The sequence below is a fragment of the Papaver somniferum genome, unplaced genomic scaffold (genome assembly GCF_003573695.1).
Source record: "Papaver somniferum cultivar HN1 unplaced genomic scaffold, ASM357369v1 unplaced-scaffold_13, whole genome shotgun sequence".
NCBI lineage: Eukaryota > Viridiplantae > Streptophyta > Magnoliopsida > Ranunculales > Papaveraceae > Papaver > Papaver somniferum.
In genome coordinates, this window is record NW_020622158.1 from 114872 (window position 1) to 132190 (window position 17319).

The 17319-nt window shown below is 37.5% G+C and overlaps 1 protein-coding gene across 1 annotated transcript; it reads left to right on the forward strand.

Annotated features, from left to right (window-relative positions):
• The first annotated feature begins 1339 nt into the window (after positions 1-1339).
• Positions 1340-1915, forward strand: LOC113332172 (tyrosine-protein phosphatase DSP3-like). The gene has a single exon (XM_026578821.1). It carries the CDS (start codon positions 1340-1342, stop codon positions 1913-1915), a length of 576 nt encoding a protein of 191 aa, XP_026434606.1.
• Positions 1916-17319: the final 15404 nt, after the last annotated feature.

A 17319-nucleotide genomic window follows, 5' to 3' on the forward strand; every position in this document is an offset into this window, starting at 1 on the left:
GAAAATTTGATTTACAGTAATACATTCACATAAAATTTCTATGGATCTGAACTATGGAATCTCACGACAACCAGAAACTCAGGCAATTAATTTAGCTGCTCAATCTAAGACCTCATCCGAACCTGTCGACAATCAATCAATACATTAAACTCCTTCCTTCTAGATTCGATATTCCTGTTTAACACCAACCAGAACCAGTTTCTAATAAACAAGTTGTAGCCCTTAACAAATACCGGAAAAAAAAAAACAAAGGCTCGCCGTAACGGTAACTGTTTGCTTTTCTCTTTCCCCTAGTAACCATTTCAAGATTACTAGAGTTATGACAAGCATAAGACTTGGATCAAAATCCAAGACTCTCATTTTGTTGTATCACTAATTTTAAACTTCAAAAGATATTTTCTCATTCTGAAGCTCTGATAAAGTGAGCTTTCCATTTCAACATCAAGTACCCATTAAGACTATTATACTATCTCATTGGCAGTGTGCAAAAATACTCTGCAGACTATTTCCACTAACCATTACCTAGAAACAAAACAATCCAAGAAATTCATTTCATAACAACCATTGATTAAAGCAGACTATTACACATTCCTGCATCAAATCCATTTAAAGGGCTTACTAGAAAAAATAAAAAGTTCTGAATAGGAGATTAGCCGAAAACCAAATCATCAAATGAAAATCATGATTATCATTACAAAAGTGTAAACTGTACATTCCTGAAGTGAAACCAACAATTACCTGACTATGAAGATCAACAAGTCAATAATTTCCTTTATTCTATACATTTCACACAAAAGTCACTGAATCTGACATTTAAATCAGCTACCCAAATCTGACATACATCCAAAACAATACAAATACCAAATCCTGGTACTAGAATTCAAAAATCATCTGTCTCGCCCTAGTATCTTACTCAATAGATGATTCAAACTAACAATCAAATTCCTAGCATAAGCAAACTAATAATCAACGATTAAAACAGTCTATTGCACGTTCCTGCATCGAATCCATGTAAAGGGCTTACTGGAACAGATAAAAAGTTCTGAATGGAGACTAGCCGAAAACCAAATCATTTTCTCTCTGCTACACAATTAGATTTACAAGTCAATAATTTCTTTATTCTATACATTACTAACAAAAATCATTCAATCTGACACTTAAATCACCTATGCAAATCTGACTTACATCCAAAACCTACCAGATCTTATTTCAACGGATGAGATTTAATATGATACCAAAACCTAATATAGTACGGCTGAGACTGAATACGATACAAAAACCTAATATAATACGTCAAATTGTCGTACAGAATTGCTCTTAGCTTACGGAAAAAGTAAAGATGGGATTATTACCTAGAGTTACAGAAAGTGAAGATGTTGTTGATGATGATGTGATTACTCCATACAATTTCTCAGTTGTTGAAACTGGGATTTACAGATGTGGTTTTCCGCCAGGTTTTCCAGAACCTCGTTATTTCGCATTCATAAAAACACTAAACCTGCGATCCATCGTATGTTTTTGTCTTGAACCGTATCCTGAAGAGACTGTAAAGTTTCTACAAGCGCACAATATTAAGCTTTTTCAGTTTGGTATTCAAGGGGGAACTGTGGATCCTTTGGCGCCTCCAGAAGATGCAATCGCGAAAAGTATTAGAAAAAGAAGAAAGAAAGATATGATCACGGAAGGTTTACAAGTGTTGTTTGATGAAAGAAATCATCCGATTTTGATTCATTGCAGACATGGAAACCATAGGACGGGGATTGTTGTTGGTTGTTATAGAAAGTTGAAGCAGAATTGGTGTTTGCCTTGTGTGCTCGAGGAATACGAGAGATTGTCAGGTGAGACTGCTAGGCAGAGCGATATGAAGTTCATCGAAAACTACGAAGCGCATGACACACTTGATGCCTCCGGTTAAGTTAGAATAGGCTTTGGATTACAAATTTTAATCATTAGCCATTTGTCATGTTATAGGTTTCAGGATTCATGGGTCCAAGTGATCTTCTTTAGGATGAACTATGTATTTTAACGCATTTGAAAGGATTAATGGATTGAATTGTTTCCATAGATTGGAAATTGTTAACGCAAACATGATCATGCTCATGACCTTCCAACAATATATAGCTTGCACCGTCTCTATAAAAAGATATATCCATGCCTAGACAAGTTCTTGCATCATACAAGTTCTGATCAAAAAGTTCTTGCATCATACACGAAATGTAAATAATTTCATTATCATTTGAAGTTGAAGTTGCTTTCTATACTTTTTTTGGGTTTATGAGTAGCAAGTCTTCGAACAACTGTCCAAACACCCCACTGGTTTAATGTGTTGTATCATTTGATTTTTGGATATTCATTTTGCTGAGTCTACTGATTATGTGAGGAAAACTTTGAGACAAACATGGATTTCTTATTTGCTTTATGGATACAAAAGCATCCATGGTGCATCCATAGGTTGTGACCCCTTCCGTGGAGCAGGCATGGATCGTGGTGGTTGGCTCTGATACCAATTGTTAGGGTATCGACCCCAACTCGTCATAAGCCCATGGGTAGAACTCAACTCGAAAACCGGTTGACTAGATGAGGGAACCCATTGACTTATAAACTACCAATTAAGCCCCATCTAACCAATTTGGGACTAGTCCCAACATCCCACCATGCTTCCAGAACCAAAGGCAGACTAAAGAGATAACCCCTTCTATGCACACTGTGACATTACCTTCCCCTGAAAAACATACTTGTCCTGAAGGATGAACTTTGGATAGTGAGTGCGAATGTTGGAGGAGTGTTCCCATGTTGCACTCTCTGAGGAAGAATTAGTCCATTGAATCAATACCTGCTTGACAAGCTGTGTGCCCTGTAGAATTGTCCTTGTATCCAAAAACATTCAGGTAGCATAATCACTTGGCCTTCATGATCCACTAGTGGCAGATATAGTGAGGGAGTGTACTTCTGGCAATGTGTTTCTTGAGTTGAGAGACATGGAATACAAGATGAATGCGAGAGTGTGATGGTAAGTCTAACCTGTAAGCCACTTTGCCAATGCGCCGAAGAATTTGATAAGGACCATAGAACTTGGAAGATAGCTTAAAAAAATTTCTCAAGGAAAGAGAGGATTGCTTGTATGGTTGGAGTTTGAGGTAGACAAAGTCTCAAGCTTCAAAAGTTTTATCTTGTCTGGACCTGTCAGCATATAGCTTCATTCTCTCCTGAGCTTTAAGAAGGGACTCTTTGAATATGTCAAGTAAGGAAGCTCTGTCCTTCAAATAAGCCTCAACTGCAGCAACTGAAGTGGTAGTGGCAGAAGGAAAAGCAAGATGAGGGGGAACATACTCATACAATGCCTGAAAAGGAGAAGTCTTTAAACTTATGTGGTAGCTAGTATTATACCACCATTCAGCCAATGATGCACCTTAAATAATTCTCAACACAAGCATTGGCCCTTTCAGTTTGGCTATCTGTTTGGGGGTGATAGGAAGTGCTTAGGTTCATGTTGCTAGTGAAGACTTTATCTCTATCAGACACAGTGAAAGAGGGTAATCCATGTAATTTGGCCACCTGAGTTAGAAATGCATGAGCTACAAATGCAGCAGTATAAGGATGTTGCAGAGCTAAGAAGTGTGCATATTTTGTCAGTGTGTCTACCACCACTAGAATGACACTTTTCTTGCAGCTGAGAGGCAGACCTTCTATAAAATCCATGGTAATATACTGCCAAGCATGTTCAGTTATAGGCAGAGGTTGCAGAATGCCAGCAAAGTTAGTGTGATCAGCTTTGTTTCTTTGGCACACATCACACTGAGAGACAAGTGAGACTATATCTTTATGGATACCTGACCAATAAAAATGACTTCTTGCCCTCACAGAAGTATCTTGAATTCCAGAATGGCCTCCAATGGCAGAAGTATGTAGGGAGTGTAATAGTTTATCTCTAATCTGAGCACCAGTACCTATATAAAGTTTATTCTTGTATCTCAGAACACCATCAATGAATGAGTAATTAGGTATAGAATCAGGGATGAGTAGTAGTTGAGACATAAGGTGATTGTCCTTGACATCATTAACATAGCTCTGCTGAACTTCTTGTACCCAAGATGGTGTAGACATTTCCATGGAGTGGCAAGTAGCAAGATATGAGGGTCTTCCAGAAAGTGCATCTGCAACCAAATTATCAAATCCCTTCTTGTACTGAATTTCATAGTCAAACCCCAATAATTTGATGAGCCATTTTTGTTGGAATGCAGTGGTAACCTTTTGTTCCAATAAGTACTTCAGGCTTTGATGATCAGTTTTTATGATGAACTTGGTACCTTGGAGATAATGCTTCCACCTTTGAACTGCAGTAATAATAGCCAGAAATTCCTTCTCATAAGTAGAGAGTCCTGCAGCTCCAGGTCCTAGTGGCTTGCTCAAGTAAGCAATTGGTTTCTTATCTTGCAATAGGACAGCTGCAATGCACATGTCACTAGCATCACTTTCCACTACAAAGGGCTTAGAAAAATCAGGTAAAGCCGTGTAGAGCTCAATGCATGTTTGAGTCTCTCAAAGGCAGTTGTAGCAGCTGAGCTCCACTGGAATGAGTTTTTCTTGAGGAGATTAGTTAGTGGCTTGCTTATAACTACATAATGCTGCACAAACTTTCTGTAGTAACATGTAAGGCCAAGAAACCCTATCAGCTCCTTAATGTTCCTTGGGATTGGCCAAGATTGCATACAAGCAATTTTATTGGGATCAGCACACACACCCTCTGCTGTGACTATATGACCCAGATACTCCAAAGAAGGTTGGCCAAAGCAACATTTGGACAAGTTGGCAAATTGTTGGTGTTGTCTGAGAAGTATAAAGACCAATCTGAGATGCTCCAAATGTTCACTCATGCTTTTACTATAAATAAGTATTTCATCAAAGAAGACTAACACAAACATTCTTAAGAATGGCTGAAAAATATCATTCATTAGAGCTTGAAAGGTGGCAGGGGCATTGGTGAGGCCAAATGGCATGACCTTAAAATCATAATGGCCTTGATGAGTTCTAAAAGCTATCTTGTGGATGTCAAGATCATGAACTCTTATTTGATGATATCCTGCCCTCAGATCTATCTTTGAAAAGATGATGGCACCATCTAATTCATCTAGCAATTCATACACAATAGGGATAGGAAACTTATCTTTAATAGTGATGTTGTTGAGCTTCCTATAATCCACACAGAATCTCCATGAATTATCTTTCTTTATCACAAGAAGAATGAGAGAGGAAAATGGACTGTGGTAGGCTGAATAATCCCAGTTTGAAGCATTTCCTTAACCAATTGTTCAACTACTCCTTTCTGCACATAAGGACACTTATAAGTCCTTTGGTTGACAGGTGAGGATTTGGGTTGTAAGGGAATTTTATGGTCCAAACTTCTTTCAGGTGGAATAGTGGAAGGTTCTTGAAATATATCAGTATATTCTTGCAAGAGTGGCAGTAAAATGGATGGAGTGGTAGGGGGTGTTGAAGTTGTATGGATGGAGAATAGTTGAGCCAGTACCTCATGTGAATGTTTTAGAAAGAACTTTTTGACTGCCTTTCCACTCATCATCAAGAATGAATGTTTTGGAGTAATGCCTTGCAATGTAATAAGTTTGGTCTTGTATAGAAAGGAAACACTAAGTTTTGCAAAATTGAAAGTCACATCACCTAATTTCTTCAACCAATCTGCTCCAAGTACTATGTCACACCCCCCAAGTGGTAAAACTCTCAAGTTTTCCATAAAATGGTGCCCTTGCATGCTCCATTGGAGTTTAGAGCAAATGCCTTAACTTGTTGTTTGCTCTCCATTGGCAACAGTGACCAACATAGGTGAAGTTGGTGTGATAGAGTACTTGAGGGAAGTAACCAATGCACTGTCAATGAAACTAGTGGTGCTACCTGTGTCAATAAGGATAGACACAGTCTTCTTGTTGATGAGGCCTGGAATCCTGATTGTATCACCAGTGGCAGAGCCAGTGAGAGCATGGAGAGATATTTCAACTTCAGATTGAACTGGAGATTCAGGTGCCTCAACAAACACTTCCTCTTCCTCCTCTGTGTCATGTGATTCAGTAGAGTCCATGTGTAACATGTATAATTTTTGTTTACCCTTACAAAAGTGGCCAGGCTTGTATACTGCATCACAATTATAACAGAGCCCTTGAGCTCTTCTCTTGTCCATGTCCTCTTGAGAGAGTCTTTTAATGATAGGAGGTGTAGAGGTGGACTTCGGTGTAGGTGTGAAAAATATTTTTGGGTGAAAGGGCTAGATTTGGGTGAAGTGATAATTGGTTTAGGAGGTAAGGGATTAGCAGTGTAAGGTTTTTGTGAGTTGTAATGGGTATTGAAGGATTTGGTAAATGTCCTTGAGGCTGCATTAGTTAATTGAAGTTTCTGCTCTTGGAGTCTAGCTAATGCGAAAGCATCAGCTAGAGTGTGTGGGTGGAACATGGGTACAGTTTTGCCAATGCCATCCTTCAATCCACTGAAGAATCTCATAACAAAGTAGGATTCACTCAAGGAAGGGTTCATACGTAGCATCAAAGCTTTGATTGATTCAAATTCATCATAATAATCATCCACAGAAGATGATTGAACTAATTTATTGAAGTTACCAACAAAATTTTCTTCTACGGGATTTTCAAATCTAGCACATAAATGGAGAGATAAATCTTGCCAGGTAATTCTATTTCGATTAACTTGAAAATTTAGAAACCATTTCTCATCCTTACCTTCTAAATAGATTGCAGCTATGTCGACTCTCCTTTATTCTTCAATATCATTGAGTTGGAAGTATCTTTCACTCTTCTGGATCCATCCTTTTGGGTTATCTCCATAAAATCATGGGAAGTCTAGTTTTGGAATCTGATGATGGTGATTAGTAAAGCTAGAATGATGATGAGAATAATTTGTGTAATCGTCATCCTGCTGATGTGAACCTTCTGGATCTTCAGATCGATTGTGATTTGCAGGTTTATGGAGCAACTGAATAAGACTGCGGTTATTCTCTTGTAAGGTTCCTCTAAAACTAGCTTTCACAGTATCAATTTGTGTAGAAAGATCAGTGGAAAGCTTTTTGAGATCCGATTAAAGCTTACTGATAGCAGCTTCATTAGCTGAGGTTTTTGTTTCAAGATCTTTGAGCGTCATTGGAAAAAACATTGGGTGAAAACAAGGCTCTGAATACCAATTGTTGTGATTACACAACAGATTGACAAATAAAGAATGAAAATGAGGGATAAATTGGTGATTAACACCTCTTGGATCGAAGAACCAAGCCAATTATCTGGGCAAATTAGCCGCATCCAAAGATAAATACTTCATTAATTTTCAGATAACAACCAACAGAGTTTTCTTACAGCTTCAAATAACAATTATTGGCCTAACCCTAAGCAATGGATCACAAACACGTGTCCATAATCAAGCGGCTAGTAATCAGCCAGTAATAGTATTGTTAAATACACCCAAGACAGCGCTAAAGGAAGACTAAAGAGATAGCCCCTACTATGCATACTGTGACATTGTGACTTTTGAGTACTGACCAACTTAGAATACAAAGTGCTCAGTGAGAAGATATAAAAGCTTCAATTTCACGACCATTGACATTTAAGGGAATGATCAACATGAGATAAGATATCAGCTAGCTTAAAGAAGATCTTATTCATCTATGTCATAGGGATGGAGAGACCAATGAGGTTAGCACATTTTCTCAATCAATGGCACAGCATGAAACAATTGTTTCCATTGCTCTAGTCCCCCAGTATAACTATGTGAGCCAGGAACCTAATATTCTCCATTGCGTCCATTCAGTGGTTTTGCTTGCTAAGAACACAATTATTGTTATTAGGGACTTCAAAGAATCTCCACAATAGTATTAATGACACAATTAATGCGCATTGAAACTGCATTAGTAGTAGAAAAATGTAGCCACATGGGGTTTAGCATTAACTTGGTCTTGATCGTCGACACCGAAAGATTCGTCAAATTGACAACGCAGGATGACCGAATTGAGTAACATTGATTCCTCCTCTTGATTATGATGTTTTGCGGTGGTAATATCCTCTCCGACCTCTGAAATCGTTGTCACTGGTGCCTCATTGCTTACTTTTAAATCTTCCTCTGGTGACCCAGCGAATTCAACTAAGCCTTCTTCCTCTGCAGACCCAGCGAATTCAACCAAGTCTTCTCCGACATCATCATTACTTTCTTCTAACTGCGCATCAAGTGAACAAGAAAATTCACCCCAGTCGTCTTCTTCTTCTTGTACATCATTATTACTTCCTCCTAGAACTGGTAGCACGTCGTCAAAATCAATCATGTTCATGAAATATTGATGGCCAACGTCAGTGGGATCTTCAAAATTAGGCATCGAGGGCGATAACATTGGTGTTGATGCTAGTGGTACACATGGTTGTTCATTGACTACGCGTTGTCTTTTCTGTGGTCTTGCGGCATCCACTGCAGGCTGAAATTATTGTTGTGGTTCAGGTACCATCGGTATCTTGCATCTAATCTCACATAAAACATACTCCGGATCCGTCTGTTTAGAATATAAACCAACACGAAGATCAATCAATCATTTACATAAATCGGAATCCAAAATATGTAATAATATATCTAGCTAGCTAAGTTATGATCTATACAGATGTTAATACATACCTTGATTATCTTGTTATTTGTGTAATATTCGGGGAGCAACGAATACGCATGCATGATTCAGTGTCCCTTTTCACATTTCACTTCAGCCATCTTGTTGGTTAAACTTCAACATAGAAGTCACTAACAAGCTGGTTAGGAAAAGATTAGGAAATTGATGTAATACTAAGGGAATTAGAAGTCATCTAGTTCTAAGAAAAGGAAAGACATGTAATAAGGTAATAGGACTAGGAAAAGGAATTCATAGTTCTATATATATATGATCACCAAAGTTGTGGTTAATCATATGAGCAAGATTAGAGCTTGTGTTTAGTTTTGAGATATTTTCTAAACATCAATAAAGAGAGTTGTCTTTATATAAGCTAAATTTCATCTTGCAGTTGTCATTAATTGGTATCAGAGCTTGTTTCTGAGCCATGCAAAACGAAACCACCATTGTGGGTGCAAAACAGTTCACGCCACCATCAATACAAGTACCAATCCTCAACGCCACAAACTACACAGTATGGGCCATGAGAATGAAGGTACTGATAAAAATCTACAAAGTTTGGGAAACAATTGATCCTGGTACATTGGCACCATACAAAAACAATGTTGCCATTGGATTACTCTTTCAAGCAATACCAGAATGTCTTGTTCTACAATTTGGTGAACAGGAAACTTTAAAGAAAATTTGGGATGCAATAAAGGCACGTAATCTCGGAGCTGATCGAGTTAAAGAAGCCCGTCTGCAAACCTTAATGTCTGAATTTGAAAGAGTGAAGATGAAAGACATTAATACTATTGATATCTTTGCAGGAAAGCTATCAGAGATAGGCCTCAAAAGCTGCGTCACTTGGACAATCCATTGATGAAGATAAACTGGTAAAGAAGTTTCTCAATAGTTTACCAAGATCCAAGTATATTCATATCATAGCTTCTCTCGAACAAGTCTTAGATTTAAAGAAGACTACCTATGAAGATATAATTGGAAGATTGAAACATATGAAGAAAGAATCCTTGATGAAGAAAACAATGGATAAACTCAAGTAAAACTCTTGTACACAAACTCTTACCAACAAAACTCTGCGACAAGAGGAAGAGGTCGTGGAAGAGGTGGTAGAGGAAACATAGGCCGAGGAAGGGGAGGAAGGTTTAACTCACAAGATAGAACAACAAGTCAGAATGATCAAAACCAAGGGAAAGAAAAGAAGCATAGATCAAACATTATTTGTTACAGATGTGATAAACCAGGACACTTTTCCTCTGTATGCCCTGAAAGAATACAAAAGATGGAAGAAACAAACAAGAATGAAACAAGGGAAGCAGATACAACTCTTTTCATGCACGAAGTTGTATTCTTAAAGAAGGGAAATTAATACCAAAGAACTACGAATCAAAGGATGGAGAAGAAGGAATCTGGTATTTAGATAATGGAGCCAGCAATCACATGACTGGTAAGAGACACTACTTTTCTGAACTCAATGAGAAAATCAAAGGACAAGTGAAGTTTGGGGATGGGTCTTCTGTAGAAATTGAAGGGAAAGGATCAATTCTATTTCAGAGCAAGACCGGAGAACAGAAGCTTGTCACAAACATCTACTTCATCCCAAACTTACAAAGCAACATTCTAAGTTTAGGACAAGCTACAGAAGTTGGATGTGATGTTAGAATGCGACAAGATTATCTAACAGTTCATGACCCAAGTGGAAGACTTTTAGTTAGAGTCTCACGCTCACAGAATAGACTCTACAAGATAAGTCTCATGATTGGAAGGCCATTGTGTCTGAATATGAGACTGGAAGATCAGACATGGAAGTGGCACGCAAGGTTAGGACACATAAATTTCAGAACCTTAAAAACTATGTCTCAGAACAAGATGGTTCGAGGGCTACCACAACAAAACGGAGTGGTGGAGAGGAGAAACAGGACTCTAATGGAGATGACAAGAAGTTCTTTAAAGGCTATGCAGGTACCTAATTATCTATGGGGAGAAGCTGTACGACACTCCACATACCTGATAAACAGGATACCTACGAAAGCTCTGAAAGACATGACTCCATATGAAAGTTTGCGAAAGAGAAAACCAAACATAGATCATTTAAGATTGTTTGGTTGCAAAGCATACGCAAAAGTTGATTCTGCAACTCTTAAGAAACTGGATGATCGATCTCAGACTCTTGTGCATCTAGGAATTGAGCCTGGATCCAAAGATTACACATTATTCAATCCAACAACGAAAAAAGTAATAGTGAGTCGAGATGTGGTATTCGATGAAAAAACAAACTGGAATTGGAAAGAAACTAATGATGGACCAAGTAGGGATCCAGGAATGTTTCACATGAGATGGGGTCAAGTAATTGATGAAGGCGAAGGACTCATAATCATCAATACCAATGGAAACAATGATGTTAATCAAGAAGAAGAAGAGAATAATGAAAACACTGAAAATAACGAAGAAGAAGAAGAAGAAGAAGAAGAAGAAGAACAAGAGGAGATCGATGAAATAACTCAACCCATTCCACTGCGAAAATCAACAAGACAGATACAAAAGCCACAGTATCTGGAGGATTATGTTCTTCAAGCTGCAGAAGAATGTGAGATTATGCTACTTTCTGTTAATGATGAACCAAGGAATTTTCAGGAAGCAAAGGTCTCGAATAAATGGACACAAGCATGTAGAGAAGAAATTATTTCAATCAACAGAAACAAGACTTGGTTTCTAGTTGATAAGCCAGGTGGGGTAAAAGTGATTGGCCTCAAGTGGATCTTCAAGGTTAGAAGAAATGCTGATGGTACTGTCAACAAATATAAGGCAAGACTTGTAGCTAAGAGATACGTTCAAGAATCAGGCATAGACTTTGATGAAGTTTTCGCACCAGTTGCTAGACTAGAGACAATTCGTCTCTTAATAGCATAAACAACATCAAACTCATGGGAAATTCACCACTTAGACGTTAAGACACCATTCTTACATTGTGAATTGCGAAAAGATGTGTATGTTGAACAACCAGAAGGTTTTAAAGTAAAAGGACAAGAGCATAAGGTTTATAAGTTATCAAAACTCTATATGGTCTAAGAAAAGATCCTAGAGCCTGGAATACAAAGTTAGATCAAATCTTAAGAGAAATCAGATTTGTTAAGTGCTCTAAAGAAACATCAGTATACAGAAGAGAAGAAAAGGGAACGCTTCTTGTGATTGCAGTCTATGTAGATGATCTATTTTTGACTGGCAACTCCCTTAAGGTGATCAATGAGTTCAAGAGAGAAATGTCATCAAAGTTTGAGATGTCAGACCTCAGAAAACTCACTTATTACCTTGTCATAGAAGTCCATCAAGGAGTAGATGGGATTCAGATTAAACAAGAAGCTTTTGCAAGGAAAATTCTGAAAGAAGAAGGACTTGAAACTTGTAATCCAACTAAGATACCAATGGAGTTTGGACTTAAAGTTTCAAAGGCACAAGAAGAAGCAGAGATTGATCCAACGAGTTATAGAAGAAATGTTGGATGCCTAAGATACTTATTACACACAAGACCAGATTTGGCTTTCTCTGTGGGAGTAGCAAGCCGTTATATGCAGAGTCCACGCAAGTCTCATGGTGATGTAATAAAAACAGATATTGAGATATCTAAGAGGAACAATCAGCTGTGGATTGAAGTATGGTCGAGGAGGATCAAAAGGAATTGTTGGGTATAGTGACAGCAGTCATAATATTAACCAAGATGATGGAAAAAGTACAACTGCTCATATAGTTTATCTAGGAGAAGCACCTATTACATGGTGTTCACAGAAGCAAAACACTGTAGCCCTCTCATCCTGTGAAGATGAGTTCATGGCCGCAACAGAAGCAGCTAAACAATCAATATGGCTTCAAGAACTGTTGGGTGAAATCAAAGGAAGAGAACCTGAAAAAGTTCTCATCAAGATTGATAATAAGTCTGCAATTGCACTCACTAAAAATCCAGTGTTTCATGGGAAGACGAAACACATTCACAAAAGGTATCATTTCATACGAGAATGTATCGAGAAGGAGATCATCAACGTTGAACACATACCAGGAACTGAGCAGAAAGAAGATATATTGACAAAGGCATTAGCTCGGATCAAGTTTGAAGAAATGAGACAATTGATTGGAGTACAAGATATGTCACGGGTAAGGTTGAAGCTTAACGGGGAGAATGTTGGTTAAACTTCAACATAGAAGTCACTAACAAGCTGGTTAGGACAAGATTAGGAAATTGATGTAATCCTAAAGGAATTAGAAGTCATCTAGTTCTAAGAAAAGGAAAGACATGTAATAAGGTAATAGGACTAGGAAAAGAAATTCATAGTTCTATATATATATGATCACCAAAGTTGTGGTTGATCATATGAGCAAGATTAGAGCTTGTGTTTAGTTTTGAGAGATTTTCTAAACATCAATAAAGAGAGTTGTCTTTATATAAGCTAAGTTTCATCTTGCAGTTGCCATTAATTGGTATCAGAGCTTGTTTCTGAGCCATGGAAAACGAAACCACCATTGTGGGTGCAAAACAGTTCACGCCACCATCAATACAAGTTCCAATCCTCAACGCCACAAACTACACAGTATGGGCCATGAGAATGAAGGTACTGATGAAAATCTACAAAGTTTGGGAAACAATTGATCCTGGTAAATTGGACCCAGACAAAAACAATGTTGCCATTGGATTACTCTTTCAAGCAATACCAGAATGTCTTGTTCTACAAGTTGGTGAACATGAAACTTCAAAGAAAATTTGGGATGCAATAAAGGCACGTAATATCGGAGCTGATCGAGTTAAAGAAGCCCGTCTGCAAACCTTAATGTCTGAATTTGAAAGAATGAAGATTAAAGACACGGATACTATTGGTAGCTTTGCAGGAAAGCTATCAGAGATAGCCTCAAAAGCTGCGTCACTTGGAAAATCCATTGATGAAGATAAACTGGTAAAGAAGTTTCTCAATAGTTTACCAAGATCCAAGTATATTCATATCATAGCTTCTCTCGAACAAGTCTTAGATTTAAAGAAGACTAGCTATGAAGATATAATTGGAAGATTGAAAGCATATGAAGAGAGAATCCTTGATGAAGAAAACAATGGAGAAACTCAAGGAAAACTCTTGTACACAAACTCTTACCAACAAAACTCTGCGACAAGAGGAAGAGGTCGTGGAAGAGGTGGTAAAGTAAACAAAGGCCGAGGAAGGGGAGGAAGGTTTAACTCACAAGATAGAACAACAAGTCAGAATGATCAAAACCATGGGAAAGAAAAGAAGGATAAATCAAACATTATCTGTTACAGATGTGATAAACCAGGACACTTCTCCTCTATATGCCCTGAAAGAATACAAAAGATGGAAGAAGCAAACAAGAATGAAACAAGGGAAGCAGATACAACTCTTATGCACGAAGTTGTATTCTTAAACGAAGGGAAACTAATACCAAAGAAATACGAATCAAGGGATGGAGAAGAAGGAATCTGGTATTTAGATAACTGAGCCAGCAATCACATGACTGGTAAGAGACACTACTTTTCTGAACTCAATGAGAAAATCAAAGGACAAGTGAAGTTTGGGGATGGATCTTCTGTAGAAATTGAAGGGAAAAGATCAATTCTATTTCAGAGCAAGACCGGAGAACAGAAGTTTGTCACAAACATCTACTTCATCCCAAACTTACAAAGCAACATTCTAAGTTTAGGACAAGCTACAGAAGTTGGATGTGATGTTAGAATGCGACAAGATTATCTAACAGTTCATGACCCAAGTGGAAGACTTTTAGTTAGAGTCTCACGCTCACAGAATAGACTCTACAAGATAAGTCTCATGATTGGAAGGCCATTGTGTATGAATATGAGACTGTAAGATCATACATGGAAGTGGCGCGCAAGGTTAGGACATATAAGTTTCAGAACCTTAAAATCTATGTTTCAGAACAAGATGGTTCGAGGGCTACCACAGATAAATGATGAACCAAGGAATTTTCAGGAAGCAAAGGTCTCGACTAAATGGACACAAGCATGTAGAGAAGAAATTATTTCAATCAACAGAAACAAGACTTGGTTTCTAGTTGATAAGACAGGTGGGCTAAAAGTGATTGGTCTTAAGTGGATCTTCAAAATAAAACGAAATGCTGATGATACTGTCAATAAATACAAATCAAGGCTTGTAGCTAAAGGATATGTACAAGAATTAGGCATAGATTTTGATGAAGTTTTTGCACCAGTTGCTAGAATTGAAACAATACGCTTATTAATTGCAGAGGAAGCATCAAACTCATGGAAAATTCACCACTTAGACGTTAAGACAGCATTCTTACATGGTGAATTGCGAGAAGATGTGTATGTTGAACAACCAGAAGGTTTTTAAGTAAAAGGACAAGAGCATAAGGTTTATAAGTTATCAAAAGCTCTATATGGTATAAGACAAGCTCCTCGAGCCTGGAATACAAAGTTAGATCAAATCTTAAGAGAAATCAGATTTGTTAAGTGCTCTAAAGAAACATCAGTATACAGAAGAGAAGAAAAGGGAACGCTTCTTGTGATTGCAGTCTATGTAGATGATCTATTTTTGACTGCCAACTCCCTTAAGGTGATCAATTAGTTCAAGAGAGAAATGTCATCAAAGTTTGAGATGTCAGACCTCGGAAAACTCACTTATTACCTTGGCATAAAAGTCCATCAAGGAGTAGATGGGATTCAGATTAAACAAGAAGCTTATGCAAGGAGAATTCTGAAAGAAGCAGGACTTGAAACTTGTAATCCAACTAAGATACCAATGGAGTTTGGACTTAAAGTTTCAAAGGCACAAGAAGAAGCTGAGATTGATCCAATGAGTTACAGAAGAAATGTTGGATGCCTTAGATACTTGTTACACACAAGACCAGACTTGGCTTTCTCTGTGGGAGTAGCAAGACGTTATATGCAGAGTCCATGCAAGTCTCATGGTGATGTAATAAAGCAGATATTGAGATATCTAAGAGGAACAATCAGCTATGGATTGAAGTATGGTCGAGGAGGATCAAAAGGAATTGTTGGGTATAGTGACAGCAGTCATAATATTGACCAAGATGATGGAAAAAGTACAACTGGTCATATATTTTATCTAGGATAAGCACCTATTACATGGTGTTCATAGAAGCAAGACACTGTAGCCCTCTCATCCTGTGAAGCTGAGTTCATGGCCGCAACAGAAGCAGCTAAACAATCAATATGGCTTCAAGAACTGTTGGGTGAAATCAAAGGAAGAGAACCTGAAAAAGTTCTCATCAAGATTGATAATAAGTCTGCAATTGCACTCACTAAAAATCCAGTGTTTCATGGGAAGACGAAACACATTCACAAAAGGTATCATTTCATACGAGAATGCATCGAGAAGGAGGTCATTAACGTAGAACACATACCTGGAACTGAGCAGAAAGAAGATATATTGACAAAGGCATTAGCTCGGATCAAGTTTGAAGAAATGATTGATTGGAGTACAAGATATGTCACGGGTAAGGTTGAAGCTTAACGGGGAAAATGTTGGTTAAACTTCAACATAGAAGTCACTAACAAGCTGGTTAGGACAAGATTAGGAAATTGATGTAATCCTAAGGGAATTAGAAGTCATCTAGTTCTAAGAAAAGGAAAGACATTTAATAAGGTAATAGGACTAGGAAAAGGAATTCATAGTTCTATATATATATGATCACCAAAGTTGTGGTTGATGATATGAGCAAGATTAGAGGTTGTGTTTAGTTTTGAGAGATTTTCTAAACATCAATAAAGAGAGTTATCTTTACATAAGCTAAGTTTCATCTTGCAGTTGCCATTACATCTTTTCCTTGGTAACATTCCATTCGAAGGTAAACATTCTATTCTTTCCAATATCATTATTCTCATCGTCCTTTATGAGTTTACCCTTATCTTCTAAGTGCCACTTTCCTTCTCCGGCAGTTCTTCTCACATTCTTACCACTTGAAGTGATCTTGGTTGTGGGGGTGAAAAAATATCCATGATTCTTCTGAATCTCTTGAAAAAGGACCAGGGGATTCTCATACTGGTATATGTGTTTTGTCAAATATGTACCACACAGATTTCATATCTAATTGATTTTTCACCTTTGGGATCAAATAGTTTTCTATCAGTTGTTTGTCCGTCGGCTGAAATTTATAACCTGGAGGTAAGTGGGCTTTATCAAACACCATCTTGATCTCCTGTAAACCGTAGAACATATCATATAATTAACTCAAGAACACAGAAAACAAAATAATTTATAACACAACCTATACTATAATAATTAAGAACATCAAAAGAAAGAATATGTTTCTTTGCGTTGACAAAAACGAGTAAAAATAACCCTGGCTATCTATATATATATATATGCCTGGTTCATGAAAAAAGATTTGGATATTAATTTGCGAGATGCTTACGAACTATATTGAAATTACTAGCTAGAGAAGAACTTGCACACATAAATCTTTATTAATAGAAATCGATCGAAAGAAAATTAATAACCTAAGAAAATAAGACAGACCCTAGAGAAGATAACCACTACGTATTGTTTCTGAAATATCAGTAGAAAGAATAAAAAACCAACATACCTTGAATGTTTTCGGTGATGATCAGGCAACTTGATAACTTCTTAAACCTGCAGCTGTTGTCTCTAGCTTGCGAGCACTTATTTTTTCTC